The sequence below is a fragment of the Pteropus alecto genome, unplaced genomic scaffold (assembly GCF_000325575.1).
Source record: "Pteropus alecto unplaced genomic scaffold, ASM32557v1 scaffold95, whole genome shotgun sequence".
Classification (NCBI taxonomy): domain Eukaryota; kingdom Metazoa; phylum Chordata; class Mammalia; order Chiroptera; family Pteropodidae; genus Pteropus; species Pteropus alecto.
The window spans coordinates 18,044,580-18,069,932 of NW_006441071.1; the positions used below are offsets into that span (position 1 = coordinate 18,044,580).

A 25,353-nucleotide genomic window follows, 5' to 3' on the forward strand; every position below is an offset into this window, starting at 1 on the left:
TAAAGAGTTCGACATAAACTGCAAAGCTTCTTATGACTGAAGCTCAGAAGTTCCAGAAAGTGATTTCCTTACATTTGATTAATCAAGTCATTAAGAGCAGCCCCAGTTCAAGAGGAAGAAAGAGATAGACTCATCTTGGTGGAGGAAAAGCATAAATATGCAGAAAAAGAATATATTAATTGTGATCATCTTAGAGATGAGCAACTTCATCAAGTGATTCTGTTCAGATGAGACACTGTAAAACTGATTTTTTCATTTCAGTGATAAACAGCCTCAGCTTTTAAACTTTAAAGTCCATCTTTTAATAGCTGATTATAATGAGAACCACAATTTTCTTTAAAACTAATAGTCTAACCACTCACAAATATTTCCAAAATGTTATTACTGATTTGAAGCATGGAACCTGCAAATATTTTCTTTTTATCCAGTGGCCTATTTACATTTACTTAGTACCTACTAATTACCAGGTAGTTCTTTTAGGCCTTGGGCACCTGGCTGGAACTTTTTCCCCCATGGATACTATCGTCATACCTTGTCTCTGTTACTTGCTGTATGTAAGGGACATCTTCTATAAAATGTGTTCATGCTTGGGTCAATCTGTGATGCTCGGTTAAGTCACCTGCAAAAAACGGTAGGGTATTTTCTTGGTGCCCTCATCTCACTGTGGGGTCTGTTTGGAGAAGAAAAGCAACAACAGCACCTGCCAGAAATTGAATAACAGAGCGACCTGAGTTTCTAAAATATTGTTCTAGTCCACTTCATTCTCGATCTGCCTTGATTTAGGCACTCATCATATCTTGGTTCCTTCTCTATCCTCCTCTAATCCATTCCCCAGTGTTGAGTGAATGGTTCTTCTACAAAGCAAACATGATGCGATCGCGTCCTTCTTAAAACCCTGCAATAGCTTCCAATCACTAGCAAGATAACATGTCAACTTTTGATGATTTTGGAGTCTGTATGTTTCAGTAAAAATGCTAATCTGAAAATTCTGCTGAGGGATTTGAACTTCAGGATAAAGGAATGATGCAACTTTAGAGCGGCCATTTTATAGATGAAGACTGTGAAGTTTGGAGAGCTGAACTGACTTATTAAAAATTATACTATAGCTGAAAGCATCAGAGCTGGGCTTAGAAGACAAGGGAATGAGGCAGGAGGAATCTTTGGTAATGAACTCTACGAATTTAACTATGTAGGTTCTACACAGTGTAGTAATGGAAAGTTAACGATTTGTTGTTTAAATGACTGGATACAAGTGGAGATCTCTTCTGTTTTATCCTTGAAACAGGACGTTATATGTCTCATGTGTGAGAAGACTGAGGCATGTGATTTCAAGGATCCACCACTTTCCCAGGGCTATTCCTCTAGCTTATCAGAGGCCTGAAATTCCTTTTAATTAATTAAAAGGCAAACAAATATTTTGTTCAACAATTAGAAGCCCTAAGAGCAACTCGGGATAAGTGATGTTTCATGTTAAATTTATGCTTAACTGTAACTGACTGGTATTAATGGTTTGCTAGAAAGTTTGGGAAAATGTGAATGGAACACACAAAAGGAGCCAGTAGATGGGATGGGATGAATAGTTTGCCCAACTTATTTTAAAATGAAAAATTTTTTTTTTTTTAAAGTATAGTTGGTATACAGTATTATATTGGTTATATTAGCTTTAGGTGCACAATATTGAGACTTGACACTTTATACCTTACAATGTGATCACTCCACTAATTTTAGTAATTATCTGTCATCATGCAAACTTATCACAATATTAATGACTATATTCTCCTTCATCTTTTCCACCCATTCCCCTCAGCCCCCTCCCCTCTGGTAACTATCCATCTGGTCTGTTTCTGTCTTTGTCTTGTTTTGTACTGAAGATCAACTTCAGATACAAATAGCCTTTATCAGGTAAACCCATAAGAAATCTTGCTTCAGTATCTAGCCTAGAGAAGTTGTTCACCTGGGTTTTTCCTGAGTGTTTCCTTCCAGAAATGTGAGGTAGTTAGAACGATCTTAGAGAAGTTTATAATTGGGCCGATTGCATACACCTTGATGGTGCGATTTATTCAATAAAATTTCATTTACCGCTATCCATAGGGCAAACATGACTTATTTTTGTTTACTTTCTTTGGCTTTACTTTTTTAAAAAAATTTATTCTAGAATCCTGAGCCAGATGTGGTAAAACAGAAGGTACAGATACACATACAAAAGGAAACAGAAGGTGGGTGGTACGGTAAGGCTGAGCGTGATAAGAAAGGCACTTAGTATCTATGAGAGAAGCTTTGTGCTTCTCTCACATGACATTTCATAAAGACAAAGTAATCTAAGAAAATCCTAACTAGACTGTAATTCCATGGATGCAGGGACTGTACTTTATATTACTTCTGTGTTCTCTTCTCTCAGGGATCACCCGGGTGCTGAACACAGAGGCTTTTTCACTACCTCCTTCCCGTGATTTCTCTCGCCCGTCTCTTTTTCCCAACAGCATATCACCTTCTAAAATATTACATGTGCTTATATATTATGTTCCTTTCTTATTATTTATCTAACCCTGTCAAAATGTAAGCTCCATAACAGTGGGAATTTTTGTCTATTGATTCACGGGTGTGTTTTTGCCAGTGCCTAGAACAGTGCCTGGAACACAGTAGTCATTCAAAAAACATTGGTCGAATGACTGGATACATAATGTTGGCTGGATGAAAGAATATGATCAAAAAGTAAAGAGAACAATGGAAATCTGTCAGGCACTCAAGGGTTCCCAGTTTTGTGGAACCCAATTGCAGAAATGCTAGAGCTGTGCAATCCTATACAGTAGCCATTGGTCATGTAGCAATTCAGACTTCAATTTGTTACAATTAAGCAAAAATAAAATTCAATTCCTTAGTCACTCTAGCCACAATGCAAGTGCTCAGTGCTTATCTGATTGGAGAGCAGAGATATAGAATATTTCCATCATCACAGAAATGTTTATTGGAGAGTACTGCTCTTGAGGCAGACAGAGCTGCCAAACTCTTCACATAAGACAGGGACTAACAGGACATTTAGGTGAAAAATCTTGAACAGTGTCTCTGTGATTTCTCTTCTTTCCTTTGCCTTTGATTATGAATGTGCCCGAGTAGAGATTGAATTGTTGCCAAAGGGTACAGGGGCTGCCACATGGTCAGGTAGCTTTTCTGCTGCCAAAATTGTAAGGAAAACATATCCTCAGAGTTCATTCCAAATAAAATCTCACCAACGACTATTGTACGGAGCCAGGCAAACAGAACAGTCAGGCTTTTTGTTTGTTTTTTAGGCCCTGCATAAAAGATAGAATCAGAGCTGACTGAGATGTGTAGGCTCCTTGGGCATGCAAAAACTGGCACCTCTTCCACTGATATGCTTAAAAAGTTAGTTCAACATTTATTCAGAGGAGAAGTCTTTTAGACAAATAAATTTCTTATTTTTCCCTTGGCGTCATAATTCAATGTGATATTTGATGATTGCATGGTAGTGATACATGGGGCTATCTATAAGATTTCGTCTTCTTTCTAAAGTAAGAGTAGACATCCATGGCACACTGATTGTAAATTTCTTTCTTTGCTTCATTATTAATCTCTCACAGTAATCTTTCCTCTGAGCCCAGATGTAGCCTCAGAATCATTCTTAACTCATCATTCTCGGAAGCCAGTTGGTTATTATTGACACTCAGGATTAAAACTATTTGTCATCTCTGCACTGGAGGTAATAAAATCTCAAATATACTATGAAATGGTGAAAAACCAAGGAGATCATAGGGTTAAAGAACTCAAAAATTTAGGTCTGTCTCCAAGACACTAAACTGGGGCTCACATAAATTTAGAGGAACTCATTCATGACTGTTTACTCAAGATCTTCAGAGGTCACCACTCAAGGGGTGGACACTTGATTTGCATTGATTATCCCCAGAGAGCACAATAAATGTGTGTATCAACTCTAGGATAGCTATCTAACAATTAGGACAATAAAGAAAAGACTTAATTGAAACTGAATGGAGACTTTTCTAGACAACAGCAGTCCAGATTGGAGTTGACTTTGGAGTGCCACTTTAATGCATCTTTAGTGTTTCTCTGGTTGAAGAGGCTTTTAATAGCAGGTGGTCACTACTGAATTTAGTTTTCATAAATCCTGTGGTTCATGATCAACATCTGAGAATTGCATGGGGAATCTGAAGAAAAACTCATTAGGTGCATTGCAACATTATTATTCATGATACCACTGGGTGAAATGTTAATCCACTATATTTCTAGCAGCTGCAGGTTCTAATGTCAGTCAGGTTGATTCAGAATTCATTTCCTCTAATGTAGAGGAATTAAATACCAGAACATTTTATTACCTGTGATTCGCTTAAATATGTTTTAAATGTATCTGTGCATTTTAAAGCCCTCACTGTTTCTTCTCATGAGAAAGAGGTTATGTCACAGAACTTCAGACAAAAACCTCCTTGAAACTAAGTGGGTAAAGAAACATATATGCTGCACTGAAAATTTCAAAGTTGCTAAAAGAGCACATCTTAAAAGTTCTCATTACAAGAAAAAAATTTTTTCGAAACTATGTAAGGTGATGGATGTTACTAGACTTATGGTGATCATTTCTCAATGTATACAAATATTGAATTGTTATGTTGTACACCTGGAACTAATATAATGTTATATGTCAAATAAACCTAAATTAAAAAAACTAACAATAAGAAAAAACAGAAATGTACATCTATATCTCATGCTAAGTCAGAGAAGCCTATGGAAGTGCTTTCTGTTTGGAGAGCAGTGGGGAGGGCAGTTGGTTGTATGATCAGGTGAATGAATGGTCATTGAGATGGCTCTAGAGAGTCTGGGGCCAGAATGCAAAGAATCTAGAGTCCAAGCTAAGGAATGTGGACGTAACCCATAGATTAATGGTCTTCAACTGGGTTCTACAATGAAGCTCCTGGAATTTTGAGAAGGAACTCCAGAGCTGCTCCTCAGAGCTTCCTTAGTGGGTGAGAGCCAGGCAGAGAGAGGTAGGATCTAGGCCAGTTGTTCTCAAAGTATGGTCTCTGGACCAACAGCATCAGCATCTCCTGGGTACTTTCTTAAGATGCAAATAACCTGCCCCAATCAGATTTACCGAACTAGAAAATCTGAGATGAGTCCCAGCAATTTGATAATAAGCCCTCAATTTTTAAATTAATATTGAGAATCGGTGGTCTAGGCCTTCCACTCCAGCTTCAACAGAATAAACCTTTGTCTTGTCTGTTTTAGATACTGCATTTCTACCTGAGATTTCATTTGAGAAGGGGTCTGGGGGGGTTTAAAAAAGTGAAAATCAATACTATAGGCAAGTGGGAGATTGGGACTCTTAAATAGCTGTTCACTGCAGTTGTAAAGTCAAAGTGAGGTAGGACCTAATGCTGGACTTACCGACTCTAATGACTGTCCATGGCCTCTCAAGTGCAGATACCCACTGTTCATAACCACTAGCACCAGTTCACTTTTAAATACCTTTGCTTTTCTCATAGTCTTTTTTTCTTTCATTTTTCAAATTGGTCATCTATTTTAAAGTAGTCAGAAAATCATCTTCAAATGAAATGAGAAAGTGAACTGCATGCCCTTAAGAAATCCATGTAAATAAAAATACGAACAGAGAAGTCTACCAGTCCTGTCAAAATGAGTATTTTTGTGGTATAGCTATCTTTTCAGAGTTAGAATTTTCATATCTGACAGATGTTTGGAAGCAAGAACAACTGTGAAAAAGAAAAAAAATTAGGTGATTCATGCTAAATAAACTTTTCAAGTCAACTGAGTTTCAAAGACAACAGTTGGCAGAGGTTACAAAGGGCTTGTGGTAACAATGCAATGACTTGTGTGAGGAGAATGCACATGAGGGATAGAAAGTAAAGAAACTATTTTTGGAAACACTAGAGGAGTATAAAGAGAAACTAATGTTTATAAATTTTAAAAGAGCTTCTGAAAGTGGTTATTACACTTCAGCATGCCTGAGAATCACCTGGTATTTTGGTTTCAAATACATTTTCCTGCACCCCAGCCCAGGCACACCAAATCAGTATAGTTAGGGGGAATTTGTGTCTCCTGAGACTTTCAGGTGATTCTCAGGCATGCTAAAGTGTAATAACCACATACTTATTTTGAAAATTTTCTATATAACAAGCAGCCAAAAATTAGCTAAGAAAATCTCTGAGAAACATAAGTGATACCTTTGAAATCTTCACTTGGTCTTGATGGGCTAGAAGTGGTTCCCTAAAAAGGATTTCTTTGTCATAATAGATTACCCAGCTCTATGTTTTTCTGATGTTTGCTATTTATGTTCAAGGCCACATTTTCCCTACTTGGAGTTGAGCAATTCTAGAGTAAATTTAACCAATGTAGAGAACTGAATGGCCGGTTTGGATGAATAAAAATTTTCCCTCACTAGTCCTTTCCCCCATGAACTCTAGATGTTTTTTTTAAGGTTAATGTTTCATTCTCCTCATGTTGACAAACACGAAGGGATCAAATAACAAACTATGACAAAAGTGTTTATTTCATGTTGCACTTTCCCAAATAAATGTAGCTACTCTAGCTTTGTGGAACTTGGATACAATGACAGAGGTATCTATATAATTACATCTTTATGTGTTCCACAGAGGGAAAAATCGCAATAAAAATCTCTACATGAAACTTTCACCATCTACTCTCTGCCTTCTTTGAAATCAGTTAGTAACATTTAATTGAAAATTACTTGTTATTATATTAGTTCAAATAGGATTATAAATCTTGAGGAAAGGGATACTTTGTGCCTAAAATGAGCATTCAAAAAGTACCTGGTGATTGATTGATTTGAAAAGTCTCATTGGTCCTATCTTTTTCACTTGTGTATGTATAAATATAGACATTGATGTATGTATTTAATTATATATAATTAAATTAAATTTTACCAGATTAATTTATTGATTAAATTTATTTACCTTGAATTTGAATATATATAGTTCAATTTAATAATATACATACACACGAACACACACCACCACACAAATACACACCACCAACACACTATTCATAGAACTTGTCCTTTTACCAACTTTCCTTCAATCCTATTCAGATTGATTCTTTTTTCTGTGTTGAGTTTTATAAGAAAGAGTAAAATATTAGCTTTTTCTCATTTATGCTGACCCTCAGTTTTAGATCTAGTTTTTGATGGAAAAGGGAAGGAGGAGAAATAGAGTCATGATATGGTCATTTTGTAGATAATTAACATACATGGTTCCATTGAATAGATTCTCATGAGGAATGCTACACTCAAGTGCTTTGTCCTCTGGGCTTCTGTAACACTTTATACGTTTATCATAGCATCTGACCTTCTGGTTATCTGTATTCATGTCTATGTTTTAATCTCCATTATAAAGTCCCTGACAGGGCATGTCTTGCTCATTCTCTAATAGTTCCATGCATATAGTAATCACTCAATAAATGTTAACTTGGAAAATAGTTTACCAAAAAACCTCCCAAACAACAAATTCTTATAAATAAAGACACCAGTATCCTTTGTCTGTACAAGATGTTTCCAACTTTCCTTACTTCCTTCTGAGAAAGTTAAAAAACAGAATCAAGTTTTGACATTCCTTCTTATAGAAAATTCTAGAAAAGAGGCAGCTAAGATGAAATTGACAACAACTAAAATAGACACTTGAAGTCTACATACTTGATTTTTGTTTCCTTCTTTCTCACTTGACATTCCAATTATGTCTAAATCATGCTGGAACATAAACCATCGCTATCAATTACTTTCTTTCAGCAGATCTTATAGAGACAAATGATAGGGCTGTGATATCCTTTGGCTTTAGATGGAAATCTTTTGAGCAGCAGAAGAAGACATTAGTGACCACTGCATAGAATGATATGCCCTAGGGAATACAGACTACACCTGAGTTTCTAAAATGCTTAGTTTTCTGGTGACTCTCTCCTGTTTTTGGTTATTTTGATATGTATTTGGAGATAAACGAACATTTTTCATATCTTTGCTAGAATATAGTTTTATAATTTGAAGCCATGCAATATATTTTTCCTTTTTCATCTTTACTTTACATTCCATTTATGCCTTTAACTAAGCTAACCCAAAAATGTACGGATCCTTATTAAGCTCCCTTTAAACACGAAAATCAGATTTTTATTTGGAATATATTATCTATCCTCCTGTCCTCAAGAGTAAGCCAGTGCTCATTTTTTCTTCAAAATATCTAATACAGATTATACTGTCACATAAGAATGTGAACAACTAAAACTTAATTATCCCATCCACTAAAAGGAAGGATCATTATGTAATATAATAGAGTTGCTAAGTATTGCTACCACAACAATCATATTACAAGATATAAATATGTCGAATTAACAATTGTACATGTCAAATTTACACAATATTATATGTCAAATATATTTAATTAAATGAAAAAAGTCTTTTGGTATTTGCTTCACTGATAACTTTCCAGAAGGTGTGAACAGACTACTTAAAAGCTCTAAGGCATTCTGCTACTGCAATTTCTACTTCTTGCCCTAGGGTGGTTAAAAAGGTAAATCCAGATGATTATTTTGGGACAAACATGCCAAAATTAACATAACCATCAGTAATAAAATTTAGATGAATAAGGGGCATCATCTCAGAATACCCATTCATTCAAATGCCCTTTTATCTGTGCAATACTTGCTCACCGGCTGATAAACGAGAGACAAGACCACATTTCTTTGCAATCTGAGACTTAGGTTGACAATGATCAGGCAAAGTACTCTCTGACTTCTATTTCAGGCACCTGGACCCTGAGAGGTCTTCCTGACTATGGGCATCTTGCTTAGTCAGACACAGCATAAAGTGACATCCTACTGTTTAAAAATTTAGGTAATTGAATCTAATGCTACTTAGGTAGCATTAATCTATCTGTGTTTGCAGTGTTTATTTATTTATGATTCAGAAATAAAATTTGATAATGTTTCTAAAGCAATGAAATTAGCCAGGGAAAGTGACTTGTGACTCATTTTAATCTATGACAGATGAGAAATAGAAAATCCAGTACAACAATAAAAGAGGAGAATTGGACCATTTCTTTCAGGTAGTATATGCCATAGAGCAGAGATATGGGAAAAAAGACAAAAATAAGAATTTAATTGTAACTGTCTCCTAGTTTATCCAAACCTCTTTATGTTATGATAAAGTTGTGTGTTTTTCTACCTCAAATAATCTCATCTACAAAAGTTAATTAGTTTTGCCAATTATAATTTGCTTCTAAAGCTATTCCCTTTCAAATTCATATTCTTGGAAGATGGTTAAAACCAGGGAATTTAAAGGCAAGATATCAAGTCCACAAAGGTTAAAATAGAGGTGTGACTATTTTACTCACTCTTTTAAAATTGTAAAATGACAAGTTACATAGCTGAATGTACATATTTCTAGTCCTTGGGCCTATACTATTTAACAACCTGTAAGTAAATTTTAAAAATTTTAATCATATTTAAATTACCAAAGTAACTAAAAAGTAAAATCAGTTATTTCAAATCCTAATTTAAGTTTTATAAACAGGGTAAGTATGTTCCTACAGTCAATTTTATACGTACAATCATACACACTTATTTCCATAGATTTGTTTATATGAAAAAATTATGCATTTATATTTATTTGTAGTGAAGCATGTCCCAACTCTGTTGGACTTTGTTGAAAATCAAAGATGAAATCCTTCCTGGTGATTCAAGTGTTGGTGAGTTAATTCTTTTTTTTTTTTTTTCCCTAAAGAAAGCACACAATTGCCAAACAATATTCTTTGAAATAATTTTTTAAATTAGCTGCACATGTGTGGCTAGACAATTTCATTTCAAGCTAAATAAACCCGATTAATTCTGGCAGTTATTCAGACAGAATACAGAAATATTCTGAATTCATTTTATCGTGATAAATTTATAATTCTTTTCCTGGAGTAGCAAGCAAGAAGGTACTTTTAACCATAACACTACACACACACACACACACACACACACACACACACACACAAATACAAATCTTCTCTTTAAGCTTCTATTTTCTTAATAACCATTTCTAAATCTTTCTTTACAATAAAGTTTTAATTTTTAATAATTCTTAATATATAAAATCATATTTTAATTCATTATCTCCACACTAGTTATATGCATGACTTCACATTCTTCGATAATCAGTCATGGTCCATATGTTTGTATAGATCCCATATAGATGTGCTTTTGCATATTTTGGCCATAGAATAATTAGAACTAAAGTTAAACTTTAGTTTTAAAATTAAAGCTAGCAATTAAAGTTAAAGGGACATGGGATTTCTGACTTAATTTTCAGGTTGGAGCATAATGGTCTGGGTGGTGGAAAGAGAAGAATCTACATGAGGTAGGGTTGATCAACACAGACACTGGTTTACAACCAGGAATGTACTGATTTTTATCTTTTTATAATACACAGAATAATTTTAAAAATTAAGAAACTGTAATGCAAAGAGGAAGCTGAAAGCAACTTAAGTGCATTTACATATTTAAAAGACATTACCATTGAAATACTACTATATGAGAAACAGTAAGGCACATGCCATGAAACACATTTCAATGATTTTTTATAATACCCTTGAAAGATTCCTGACCTGGGATGGTGGGCTGTGTGGCCTTGACAAAGCACTTGATTTCTCTGTGCATCTATCTCACAGGTTAAATAACACAGAGTCTCACCTAGCTCTAAAATGTACAATTCCTCTATTATTAAAACAGAATTAGGAAGGGCACTTACTAAAGATTTTAATAGTTTCAAGGTACACAACTCAAGATAATGAAAAAAAAAATAGCCAGTAGGTATAGACTTTCATTGTGCATACACCTAGAAACCTGAAATGCTGAGATGAGCACCTTACTTTTTCATTAGTTTTCTTAAAAGAAAACATGCATTCTGAATGCAAACTTGTATCTACTTTATTGGAATACAGTAAAATAATTATAAGCACTAGGAAGCAAAAAAGTAAGCCAAAGATGAAAACTTTATTCCTTAGTTACTTCAGAAAAAGGAATAAATTACTGTGTTGAAATCAATGAGAATTCTGGCTAGATTTTTAATAAAAGCAAAGCATAGTTAAGGATCTTGAACTTTGGTTTGTAATGAACGTGGAGGCATTTGGGCAAAAGTCCTCTTTTTTATCTCCTTAGGTATAAAAGGACCAACATTTACCATCAATGAAGAAGATAAAAGTAATTTAATTAAATTTGCCAGTAAGCAAACTTCAACATTGTGCTTACAAATATTAGCTTAAAAAAAAAAAAATCAAAAGCTTTAACAGAGCCTAAAATCACAGCTAGTGTTTGCAGTGTTAAGCTAGAGGCCCTATGCTTTTCATTACTCCTCCTTTCACATATGTAAGTTTAAGCACTTAGGAAGAAAGTGTGCTGACTCAATGGCTCACCTGCAGAGCTGGACTGCTGGCAAAGACAGAGAAAGAAAGGGAGGGAAGAGATGGCATGGAGCTGCCAGGCTGAATCTCTTTATTTCAAGGCAGGCTGAGTGAGAGAGGTGGAAGGGGAAGTTTCCTGAAGTCGGCGAGCTCACCTGTCACTTTTATCACAATTACAAGCTTGTCTACGTATTGGCCTTACGACGAGTTCTTTGTGGGTAGGAATAGTATGTCATTCTTCTTCACATCTCAGTGCATGGCAGACAGTAAACACGCTCGAAATTTATAAAAGGGATAAATAAAAGACCCCCATTTCCATTGAGGCTCCCTTTTCCTACTAGTTTCATGTGTTAGGAGAACTGATTATGTTAGGAAGTTCCTTATTTAAAACTCGATGTCTCCCTTGAGTTTTCCTCCTTAAATTCACTCACACCTTGAAATGAATTACCTTGACCTAATAATCTGTGAGTGTCTGGATTTCTCAGTGCAGTAAGTGGGGCCTCCGATTGGAGGGGAGGGCTATGAAGGAAAGTTCTTTACGGGGATGAGGGCTTTGGACTGTTGAAAGTAGCACGATGGGGCTGATAAACCAATAAAAGAAAATGAGGGGTTCGAGAGGAGTTTATATAGGGCCAGAGTGATGGCCTTTACAGAGATTCCACTTGCCAAGATAATTTAGAGGGATCTGACAGCACAGGCTGCCAATCGTTTTTGTAAAATTTAGCATTTGTTAACACATAGCAGCTTGGTGATGCTGGTGTTTGGTGGCCAAGCCTGGAAGCTCTATATCCCAGCTTCTCCCAAGTTACTAATCTGCACTATACAGTCCATATTAGCTGTGCTTCGTGTGTTAAAACTTAATACCTGCTTCATCTTATTGGGAGGAGGAAAAGAGCGAAGGAGAAATAAAGAAAAGAAAGGAGACCATGTCCTATGGCCCTTCTCTTCCCCATGTTCTCTCTCTTTTTTTTTTTTTTATCATCAGTGTGGTCTAGTGTGGCTTTCATGAAATTTTCTACTTCATAGGACATATAGACTATGTTCCCTTGTTCTTCCCCACCATGTTCCCATGCCAAATGTCTTAGTCAACTAATACGATCTCTTCCAAGCTTGGAACACAGGCTCATAGCTTTCCTATTCAGCCTGGCAAATTACCTACCCGCCTTCTTCTGAATATTTATGCCCAAATGCCAGGATGTCAGACGCCCGTCCACTCCCATCACAGACAACAACCGGCACGGGAGGGGTGTCTCGAAGGTACTCCAAGACAATTGAGATCACATTGGGTCCTCCTTCCACTATGAGCGCCACCACTGGAACGCCTTGACCGATTCCTGCATTAAAAAAGAAAAGAAAAAGAAAAAGAAAAGAAAAGAACACAAAGCCAGCAAACCAAAGAAACAAAAAAGAGAAACAAAAAGCATAAACTAAAATTACTGAGCACAGGGGGAGGTAACAACATATGAGGGAATAAAATACTAAGTGAAAATTTACAGAAAATCCTTTAGCAGAATGTTCCCACTAGAGAGTCTATTTGACTTTGCCCTCTCCCAACAATTTCCAGGATGCTGGGTCAGTTAGGACACTGATTACCATACTTCACAGGAAAGAACATAGGGGGAGGAGGAGAGAAGGAAAGTGATTAGTAAATGAAGCACTGGGCTGGCAGCCAAAAGAATGAAAATAAAGGTAATCTTAAGCAAGTCTCACATGTATCTAATGGTTCAGTTTCTTAAATGAAAAATGGGAAGTTAAAAAAATGCCACCTTTCTGGAGTCATCACAGTGGTAAGAAAATGGTTCTTTAATAAAAAGATTTTAATTCTTTAATCAAAGTCAGTTGGGAGTATATTTTGACTTGTTGAATCAACAGTTAGCTAAATTATGGGTATATTTCTGATTATAAATGATCAGATTGATTATTGATTCTTAACAGCTAATAGTCATAATAAGGTACCAGGAGGCATAGCATCTGCCATCCACTAATATTGCATCCTTCACTACTGAGCAAGGTGCCAGGCACATGATGGCTGGTCAGTAAATATTTGTTAAATTGAGCTGCATTCAGAGGTTTCACAGAGCTTTCCTAAAGTATTTATGCTGAGCTATAAGACATTGCTGTTTTCAAGGAACAATTGCCCAAACATCAGCACTTATACATGGTTCAACCTAACATCTTAAAGAGACATGATGAGAAATTCATTTTTAAGTATCATCTCAAGTATCATCATTGTTCATTGAATAACTTCCTTTTGCTCAATTTGGTATCACACTGTAGACTCTCACTCTACCTTCTCAGAATAGTAAATGAATTGAACAGTACCGTAAAAATGAAATGGTTTTGGAGGATACAAAGCAGTTACTTTAAAAAGAGAAGTAATCAGGATTCTACACCATTTCTATAGATATGAACTAAAAATAGATCTTAGTCACCTCAGTTCTCCCTCTTTTCCCCTTCCACTATGGTTTTATCTTATATCAAGAAACTACTTCCTTGTAAGAAACAAGAGTTTGGGGCTTGGTTTCTTGCTCCATTAATAGGAGATTTTATTTGACTTGTGTGACCTGTTTTACTTCTAAAGTATAAGTGCATCAGTCTCTGAGGGCCTTCTCTCTTCTAAGTCAGTGTTTTTCATGGCCTGATACACATCTTAAAGGAGTGGTTCAAAATGCCAGTTATACAAAAATGGCTGTTGTTTTAAATCTACATTTTAAAAATATAAGAACATGACAATTATTGATCAAGGCAAGATGTCAAGATTTCTTTTTGTTCCCTAAAGGGAATTGGGAGAGAGAGAAAGAGAGATGACTCATGGTCCCATCAGAGTTTTCCATGCATAGAGAAGTTTGGGAATAACTCCTTCATACTTAAGAAGGAAGTGAAAGGTCATGCTGCTGCCCTTTGACACAGAAGCCCTTAGTGACTCACACAAAAGTTCTCTTTAAAGCTCTGTCTGGGTGTCTATGAAGAAGAAAGACCCTTTTCCCATTGCTGCTGAATATGAGGATTAAGTAAATTCCTGTTGAAAGGCACTTTGAAGATTAATGGCTAATTTGAAATGTTAGTACAGAACTCTTCTTTTAGAGGAGAATTTGCTGACAAAAAATACTCACCTCTATGTAGGTATGTATTTTAATGTACCTTGGAAAAGAGTCTCTTTTCCAATGTTTAAAGTTATTTTATGAGGTATTTCCCAAAGTACTATACTATTTAATTTTACCCATTGTTTTGTTTTAGTACATGTTCCCATATTGTTTCATATCAAGGAACAATGTGCTATATCTGATGTGTTATACTAAATATTTAGTTATACCAAGAAGTTAGATATATTTAGACTTATTCCAGGGTCTTCCAAGAGAGGGCTTTGCCAGATTCTGACTCTTGAGCACTGATTCTGTTAGTGGGATTTTTATTTCAATTTACAGACCAACTATGATCCACTCAGTGTTCTCATGAAGGGAGAAGTCCTAGAACAGAACTTCTAGAATGTTCTAGTGATCTAGAGTCTACCAAAAATAGGCAAGATAGCTGGAAAACAATCTTCTCTTTGAGAGGATACATAGGTGCAAAAGATTAATTTTCACAGGATGATTTGAGAGAAATAAACTGTCAGTTTTTTACTGCCAATGTATTTCTCAAGGAATCAAATTGTTATAACCTCTAGGAATACAGAAGCATTTTAGAAAATCAGATTCCTTATATTTGGAATGAGGCTGTCATCAATTAAAATGATGAAAAACTATATTAATTTGTATATATGTATATATATCAGTGGTAAAAATTGGATGGAGCAAAGCATCACAATATCATATACTTTTTCATAAATATCGAATACATCTAATGTATCGATGTCTCCAAACTCTCCCATTTCCTTCAGTGATAATACATGGAACTTTGTTCTAGACAGAATAAAAGTGTATAAGAGCTTAAAACAGAAGCATTTTAAAAAATTTCTTAGTCATGTGTGGTGGAGAATCAGGCTATTTCCCAAAATACCTGCTTTGTATAAATAAACTTGCTAATATATGGCAACATTAAGTCTTTTAGTCAGGACACACACACATACACACACACACACACACACGCATGCACGCATGCACACACACGCACACACACATTGCCCTTGTTTCTGAGAAAAGAAATAATATCAAATAATTAGTAATGAACTAAAGCAATGGTTCCTAGCTTTTTTTTTTTTAGAAGCAAGGAAATTTGAATACTTTCATAAATCTGATGAAAGCTAGTGATCATTTCTCCAGAAAAATAATAACTGCACATATAGACAAGCATAAATATATTTTTATAGAGTTCAATGGGTTAATGGATCCTCGAAGCCTATCCACGAAAAACTTGCTAATGAACCCCGACAAAACCCCAGCCTAAATTAAGCACACAGATATATGTGCAAAGAGCATCAGTTTGTGTTCTTTTATGAAGCTCACTGAGACCTCTGAGACAAGTTCCAGAATGTTTTAACAAAAGTCTATGCTTAGGGAAACTATATCATGTTATTGCTACCTGGTTATATTGATTGGCTAAACTCTCCATGGTGAAGCACATCTGTAGGATATCTCCCTCCCTTCATTCCTCTCTCTCTCTTCCCTGGTGTTTATTTGTTTCTTCTGTTAACACTTCCTATTCTAAATTATATTTTCAACATGGAATATTTTTTAAAAATCTGTTTAACATATTTCACTGGACTTGTGAGCTCTGGAATTATGATTCATAATGATTTAAAAGTTTGTGTGGAAAATTCATATGCTTTGAAATTATATATACAGTGAGATTTCATCAACATATTTTATGTTGCACAACTTAAAATTTGCACAATTAAGTTTTGCATAAAATTAAAAAGCATTGAACACATTCCGTTCACCCAATTTCTTACATGAATAGACTGGTCTTTGATTCAATGGTGGACTCTACCAACAGAACATTGGTCACTATCTCCTGTATTTGAACTAAAAATGGGGCCATAAGACTCAGTAACCCCCTCAGAACTTGCATTTTTCAAACAGAACCTTACACAAACTCAGAGGACATTAGCAATTACTGTAGTGATGGGAAAAGTGGTAGTCAAGCTGTTTGTCTCATTTTAATGGACACCAATTAACTATCTATTTAAAAAATAATGTCCTAAGTTTGCATAAGACCACACTTTTCACAAACAGTTTCAGATTTAGATTCTTTGAGACCTTAAATTTTAGTACATCTCTTCTATGGTTTGGAAATTATGGGATGGATTTATGAAAACTTCATAAAACTAGTAATTTGTTGTGTTTAATTGAGAACATTCAAAACTATTCTTGTTTACTCAGTTTAAGGTTTTCTTATAATTAGGAAGATTAGGAAGATTCCCGGCACATGAATACTCAGGTACAATTGTAGTTTATTATTGTACAGAAAGAGAATATTTTAATATGCTGTATTTTGCAAAAAAGAAAGAAAGAAAAGAAAAGAAATGAAAAAACATGATTGAAAATCTTTGAGCTTCTAAGGGACAGAGGGGCCCAAGAAAATATCTAAGGATGACAGAAGAAAAAAATGCGTCTCGTTTTAACTAGAATATCTCTTCAGTCTTCTCTGGAAGCAGATGTTTTGAATATTGTCTTCATGTTTTGGAGGTAGGATACATTATCTATTTAAGACTGCAGAACCATAACTAAAATATGTCTGACTTTACTTGGAGATGGGTAATAAACCCAAACATCTTTAAGTGAATCCTGATGATGTACTCAATTGGAGAATGCCAAACCCAGTGCAAAACAGTTATGTGGGTCTTTATTACTACACATTTTTTGCCACTATAATTATACACCTACATCGATGCTTAGGAAAGCATTTGGAAATACAAAGTACCGCACACGCTATTAAGCAAAATAAAAACACAATGAGATGCTTCACTTTTAGATACTTATGGTTCTCTAGTGGGAAAGAAATTCCTTGAAAAATGGCTAGGGTCTTTCCGTGAGGTTGAGACTTCTAAAGCATAAATTTCTAACCTACTTTAGGATTAGGCAGAAGTAACAATAATGCGATTCTCTTAAATATCTTTTCCTGTCATCACCAATCCCATTAGCAGCTCCCTTATTGGTATTCAACTTAATGGACCCCCTTTGTATACAACCTTTCCATATTTAAAGCTAATATCAATATTCCAGGATATCTTGGCATTTAAAGTTTCAGCACATGTGGAGATATGAGGTTGTCAGGACACTGAAGATACAAAATTTGGATTAATAGGAATGTCTCAGACAGTGATAAAAGATGGAAAATGATGTTGCTTGCATAGCACTTCTTATTCTGGGGACTGAGAATATAAAATCTATTGAATTAATATGGTAAACCCTATTTTTTTGTTTGTTTTCAATATTGTCAAACTAATCTATGTTGTGAATTATCATTGCTGTAGGTATTTCCATAGAAATCCTATACCAGCCCCCACCAGCTGGATTTCATTTTAGGCATTGTGTCCTTGCTTTGCTTTTCTGCCTAGCAATCAGAGGCCAAAGGACAGAACTAGGGGAGCAGATAAATAGATTGAATGGGAAATCTTAGAGGTCAGGAAAGGAGGTCACTGTGACATGTGGACTGGAAACACCCACCATGTCCTCCCAGTCAATATTCCCCTATCAGAGGATTGAGAACTGACTGTCCATGGCACAGAAGGGCAGGCTTACTTAGCTTCTTTCAATGGTGGCTTGATTCCAGACCTGTAGGGGACCAGTTTGCCTTTCTGGAATGAGTGGAGCCCCTCGGCTGGAGGTGAGTAACTGGGAGGGCCTGAGTGAGCATTGCATTTATTGAGTGGTGACTTTGATGAGACTCTGTGAGGGTAAATAAACAAGTAAAGAAACCTGATCAAGAGGGAGTCAAATGGTGTGTGTGTGTGTGTGTGTGTGTGTGTGTGTGTGTGTGTGGAGAGAGAGAGAGAGAGAGAGACAGAGACAGAGACAGAGAGAGAGATTGGGTTGGAGTGACTTTTTAGTCTAAGTTATAGTCACTTGGCTGTAGTTTCTGCATAGAGTCCTCTATAGACCAGAGGTAGATAATTTTTTTCTGTAAAGGGTTACATACTTAATATTGTCAATTTGACCCTTCGTAGGACTATGGGTCAAATTGAGAACATTGTGCAGCTACTTGTATCACAAGAGAGAAAATAAATTTACACTGAATTTTTATGGATGAATTTCAAAATTTGATTGGATACAATTTTTTTGTACTACAGGTATACTAATGAGAAAAAGGGAATTTATATGGAGGTTGAAATTTGAATTTCATATAGTTTTCATGTCATAAAATATTCCTTTATTTCCAAACACTTAAAAATGAAAAATATATTCTTCGTCCGTGAGTCATATGAAAACAGGGTGGGCCATAGTTTGCTAGCCTCCCTATAGATATATTTCTGTCTCCTTATCAAAAATGCCCCTTTACCTATTTTGATTGAGTTTCTGTTTATTACTACCCAATATTCTCCTCCCTAGTTTCATCTTACTCTACAGAAGCCTTCACTTGTCCTTACCTTCCCTAAAAGTCTTCATGTGCTCTTTCTGTAGCATGAAGACCCTGGCAGGGAGAAAGGCCTTGGGGGCTCTTTGTATAAAAGGAATTTTGGATAGCAAATTTTTTTTTGAAGTAGGTCTTTAAGAGGTAATATTCAAGTTGAAATTGGGCATAAAACTACTACCTGTGCAGGTATCAGGCTTCCTTTTGGAGTACAGCTGATGCTTGTGGGGGAAGCCTGGGTACTAGTCATGATAAGCAGCTCTGCATTCCTCACTTAAAGAAAGCTCTGCTTTCCTCACCTAACAACAGAAGGGGTTTTGATCCATTCTTTGGAGAGCTAGAAGCCCAAGGGCAGAGAGAGTAATCACTCCTCTTTGATTATCTCTAGTTTCTGGAGAGCAGCATCATCTTCCACAGATAAACTAGGTCAAGACACTTGTCTGCTCCCTCTCTGTCACCGTGGGACCCAGGACAAGGGTTTTGCCTTGATTGCACTGGGCTTGCTGGTCACGCTTCTTCACACAATACCACTACCGTCTCTACCCTTCGCCCTGGAAGGCTTAAACTGTCTCACTCTCTCACACTGAGGCTTTTTCTTAGATTGTGGGCTGCTGGAACTGGGCTGAATCTGTCCTGTCCTTGTTCTCAGCCTCTGATTCTCAGTCCCATGATTGCCCCTACGTTCTTTTGTCTGCTGGCTTCCTGTTGACTCCCACTTTCCCTCTCAGTATGGGTCACTAGTCTATTTTACCTTCCTGTTACTATAACCTTTGGCAACATGGCTAGACTTCACAAAATTCATAATATATTATTTGGAACCATGCATATCCTAGTAGGGCAGAAATACATCTTGATATAAATTGGTATACCAAAAATATGTTTTGGCATTCTACATAGTATCTAACATACACAGTTGGTTCATAAATCATAGGGTTGTTCTGAGTAATAAAGAAGTTATTATTTATAAAGCACGTAGAACAGAACCTGGCACTTAATAAGAACAATATGGTTAAACAAATGTGAATATAAAGATTCTTATATTTATTAAGCCTATAAAATATTTCTACTTTAAATGTATAAATGATTCATAAAGATGAAAGCAAAATAAATGCATTTAATATGTTTAAACCAAAAGGATTCTGACAAATAAATAATTTGAAACGTGCTTTTCCAAAGTTTAAATACTCTTTCATGCAGACCAATAATATGCTTAGGAAGCCCAATTTCTTTATGTAGTACCCAGAAGACTAAAACTTTGTTTTGGGGTAAGTGACTTATTGTATTGCTCCCCAGATGCCTTCTACTAGGAGCCTCTCCTCAATACTTCAGTCAGCTTGTTAAGTCTTTTGAGGTCTGTGGGTTGTACACAGATGTAAATGCCAAATAACAAAACCTATAAACAATAAACCGACTTCAAGTATGTTATATGCTAATAAGCTAACTTAGCTTTTTACTTGGTCAATGGGAAACAGTTATTCCCTTATGGCCAGAGAGCTCTGATTGAAATATTTTGCTAATAATGTTGGTGTATAACCAGGACATCTAAGCAACATTCCACATGAATCGTTTCCATGGAAAGCAAACAGCCAATCCCATGGGCTGTCAGGCAAGTATTACTTTCATAAAAGGAAAAAGCCAGCATTATTTTCTTTGGGGCTATTGTTTGCAGGCTGAATGTTTTTATGTAATTGATCTAGGTCTACAAGGAAACTCATCCAAACAAGGCTATAGTCTCTTTAGTCTCTGCTTTGTTCAAAACCCACATCAAAAGGCATTCCTTGCCTTCTCAAATGTAAGGTAATCAGAGAGATTCTAACTTATTTTACTTTATAATATTTTACCCACACTCTCCCATAATTGTGCCCGAATCTAGATCCACAGCCCATGCAATTTCCTTTGGCTTCTTGGCAGAATTAGTAAGCAGCAGAGCAGCCACGGGAAGTATGGATTGAAAAAACATGGAAAGGCCTAGCCTATAGTGCACAGTGGAGCTGGGCGGGAGAGGTAGATAGCAGAAGAGAGGGTAATGTTGTTGCTGGTATGTATATTAATTTGCCTTTGCAAAATTACATTAAAAAATCTCTTTGCATCAGTTGAGGGAGACTGCAATTACTTTTCTTTGTCCCAAATGCAAAAAATTCTTTCCTTTTTTTAAGGAATGTTCTTTTTGACATATTCTCTGTGAGGAACTGCTACTCATCCTTCAGTTCCCAGATTCAAAGATAAGCCTTCTTCAGGCCTCTCTTTTTGAGCTCCACTAGGCGGAATTAACCATTCTCATTTGTGTGTTCTTACAGCATTTGCTTTTTTAAAAATCCCATGTCAATGAGTATGTATCTTATATATCTCTTGAAGTTTTCTCTCATGAATTATATGTTTGGGCATCTCTTTTCCCTATCAGGTTTATCTTTGTATTCTCAGCGTCTCATACAGTGCTCTACATGTAATAGTTCATCACGAAAATTTGGGGTACAGAAGAAAAGCAGGATACTGAAAGGCCATCAAGAATATCCTGATTTCTCATAGGTTAAATGACAATGTAGTTATTTCCACAGAAAATTTTAAATGTTTACGACATAAGTAATTTTCCTCAATCAACTGACCTGAGAGGTCCAGGGCACTCAGATTGGATTTAAATTCTCATGAAATTAGGAATTATGCCAAATGCTCAGTTTCTATGCTCATTGGTTTTCTTGTGGACTACTAAAATGACTTCCTGATTTTCCTGCCTCCACAGCAATCACCGCATAACTGCTAGTTATCATCCATAAACTATCTTCTCTGTAACAATCTTTAGTCTTTAGTGGGTTCCCATTGCTTATAGATAAAAGTACAAATTCTTTCACATGACAGACGAGGCTCCCATATTCTGGACACAACCTTCATTTGCAGCTTCATCTCTCTCCAGAACTCTGTTCACTCTGATTCTGGTCTCGTCAGACTATCTTCACATTCTTCCATTTAGGATTAGGATTATTTTTACTTTCCTTTAGGCATCCTAATTTTCAGAGAGGAACAGCTCTCCTACTCCTGATTTTATGAGGAGGAGTTTTTCCTAAGCACATTTTTGGGCTTTCTATGCTCTTTTACTCACTTGGATCTGGCAAATTTGAGAAAAAACTAGGTTTGCTCACTCAGCCTCGCTTTTCTTCCTCCTGGCATCTGCTTGCCTGTAGGAAGCCTGAGATCACTGGGCTCCTTCAGGGGCCCTGCCCCGAAAGGTGTATGTGGTGGGATGGTGGGGGGTGAAGGCTCACCATGAGGTTCTGTCTAATTCTTGAGAGTCACTAAGCCTACCTGGGCAATAGACTTAAAGCCACACTTTTTAACTTGTCCTCCAACTGAAATGATATTTTGAGTTCCATCAAGCAATTCATTTATTTCTCAAATTGTTCAGAACTGGGAAGAATTAGAGAAATGCTATTTATTTTGGCACCTTAGAGACCCCAACTCATTCTTCAAAGTCCATTTCAAATGTTACTAATTCTGGAGGCTCTTCCTAGTTCATTTAGGCAGTATTAATTATTCATTCTTTTGTAGTTCTGTTGTTGTTTTACATATATTTTGGCAGTTATTTTATTCTGCCTTATTTTAATGAAAGTTTGGTTCACCCCTCTTAGGCAACATTCTGGTTTTCATAGTGCCTCACTCTTAGAAAATAGTTCAAAAATGCTTGTGAAATAACGAAATTAAAATGTCCAATGCCTAAGATTTACACTTTAGGACTAATATACAGCTGAAGGGAAAGGAATAAATTGGTGGTTATAAAGGGACCTAGTGTCGTATCTCAATACTATTGATGTATACGACTGAAAGTGAAGATGAAAGCCTTTTAAGTGGCCACGAAATATCCTTTCACAGGCCTTAGTTACTGGGCCATGGCAGTGGTCAGAGTCCTAGAGAAGGACATACTGAGTGACGAGGGTGAGTGTTCACATTTCACTTGTCTATTTGGATTAAGTTTGGAAGAGTTCAGATTCTTAAGGACTTGAGCAGCCAATTTGGGTTCAGCTATCTTATACTTTTAAATCGAAGCCTTGTTATTTCTCAGAATTGGACCCAGCTGGAGACCCATGTCCCGGCCACTGGGGAAAAAGATGTAAACAAAGGTTTACATTCTTCCCCTTGCTGGAAGGATGTCCATGGATGCTATTACTTCCTTTAGTTGAAATGAATAGGGAACTATCTGACTGAAATGGAAACCTAAATTCTGTTCCCTCTGAGGTGATGAATATGTTTTGGCAGCTAAGGTGCTGTAGGTTAGGAGTGAGCTTCATTCGCCATCAAGTATACTAAAATAGCTTACTACTGTAATCATATAGGAGATAAAGGAAGAGCACTGATTATTTGAGATCTAGTAATGATATTTAATCCAATTTCTGACCAACAATTGGGAAAAGTGATACATTTTTATTTGATTATCTGGGCATCTTTTCCAAAAGATAACGTTAAGTCCAATGTGATCAAATCTTTACTGTGACTAAATCCTTAGTGAGAAATACAGGTGACAATGTGGTGAGAAACCTTCTTTCCTCTGGTTTTAAATTCCCAAGTGGAGGGAGCTGCATTAGGGAGACACACCAGTGCCTTGTCCTTGCCTTATTCTTTTCCGCATGTAGAACTGAGTGACTTGATTAGCGGCTACTAATGTCTGTGTTTCTCTGTTGGATAGAACCTACTAAAAGTCTTTCATTTGGGAGGATTTAGCTTCCTTCTTCCTTTTCCCCCATGGTCTGGTGCCAGTCTGTGATATTAGTAAAAGTATGTGTTCTGGACCCAAACTTCTCTGGTTGACTGTCTGGAGGATGAGATGGGTAGGTGAACCCATTTGGCCCTCACACTAACTCATTATCTCCAACAACATCGTCATTGGTAAAAATAATATTTTGATCATCATCTGCCTGACTCCAGTGTCCAACCCCTGGTCAATATGAAACTTGTCCTGTCAAGAGTGAGGTATAATTTCTTGGGCTTCCTCAAGCTTCAACACCATGAACAGCAATACCATCATTTCTGTTTCTGGCTTCATTTTGCAGCAGCATCTAACAAACTTGAGCCTCTGAACTTACTTTTTAAGTGTAAATATTGTTTTATCTGAAAGACATTTTTTGTCCTTGATGTCATAGCTCCTTATGAATTTCCGAGTTGCAGTGAAAGATCTCATGTAGTAAAGTCCACTGGGCCAATTGACTGTAGACAGTTTCTCCCTCCCTTAGGTGAAGGAGCAGTCGCTGAGCACTTACCAGGCAGGTACTGGGCACTCAGCTAGGTGGGTTGCATAGGCTTACTCAATCTGCTCAACAGCCCTGTGATAGAGATATCTTCATTTATAGTTAAATTAACTGAGACAGAGAGAGTAAATTGAATGTCTGAACTGAGTATAAACAGACATGTTAGAAAATGCAGGGCCTGCACTCTTTGCAGTCTGCTGGGTTGTCTCTCATCAGGGTGACCATATACTTTAATATACAACTACCAGGACACTTTTGCAAAGTGAAAGGGTTATCATTAATAGTTACTCTTGGATGACAGGTATAAACCAGAACTATTTAGTCCTGGACAAACTAATACATTTGGTTACTCTCTCGCATGTCTTAAGGTGTTAGATTCATTTCTGGCAGATTTTAAAAATAGATGCCAACCTCAGATATTTAAAAAGTGGCCTGAGTTTTCTCACTGTGACTTTGTTGCATCTCTTCCTTGCTTAAAAAGACCATGACTCACTGTTGCCCCTCTATGATTCCTGGGATCAGGTTTCTAGCTCCATCTAAACCACAGCTGTGCATTATCAGAGGTATTCTTTCTTCTAGATACACAGAGGGATGAAGCTCCAGGGAAGGATTAGATCATTAGGCAAAGGAATATAGCAAGAACAATCTAGCAGCACCTGCATAAACCTTGTAGGGGGAAAAATCATCGATTCAAAGTTTTTCTCATGTTCTAGTGTATCCATACTGGCGCTGGAAACAAATCCCTTCTACTTTCCTATAAATAAATGCCTCATTACGTTTTATCATTTAAGCATAGTGGGGTGCAGGATGTGGAATCAGGAGACAGTCATGGCCCAGGGGCATGCATTGAGTACTTTGGGTCCTTAATCACTGGGGGTGTTTAACCTCATTATCCTGCTCTGCCATGTTTGTGTGAAATAGCTACTTGGCTTATTCCTACTGCTGTCACCATGAATCATTTGATTACAATAATAAGTGCTAATACCATCATTCTAGAAAGTGGGCTATCCTAATGTGCTACATAAGAAAGTGACACTCTAAGGACTGCTCTCAAAATCCTGATTTTGATGTTCAAAGAACTAGTTTGTGCATTGAAAATTATCACAAGAAAGGTTTGAAGAAATGCCCATTTCAAGTTCTCAGCTCTTCTTATCAGCGTATGCTCTAACACAGCAGCTGTCAAGTTTGAC

At 36.5% G+C, this 25,353-nt stretch overlaps 1 protein-coding gene across 8 annotated transcripts in view; it reads right to left on the reverse strand.

Annotated features, from left to right (window-relative positions):
- The window catches only part of TRPM3 (transient receptor potential cation channel subfamily M member 3), a 497,328-nt gene that overhangs the window by 178,825 nt on the left and 293,150 nt on the right, over positions 1-25,353 (reverse strand). For 6 of the 8 annotated variants that reach the window (XM_006918420.2, XM_006918432.2, XM_006918428.2 and 3 more), the window contains one exon: positions 12,583-12,757. In XM_006918420.2, the coding sequence (XP_006918482.1) occupies positions 12,583-12,757 (175 nt within the window). Of the gene's footprint in view, positions 1-12,578; positions 12,758-25,353 lie in introns of those variants that run through there. The other 2 variants (XM_015594542.2, XM_015594541.2) reach the window with 1 other exon arrangement.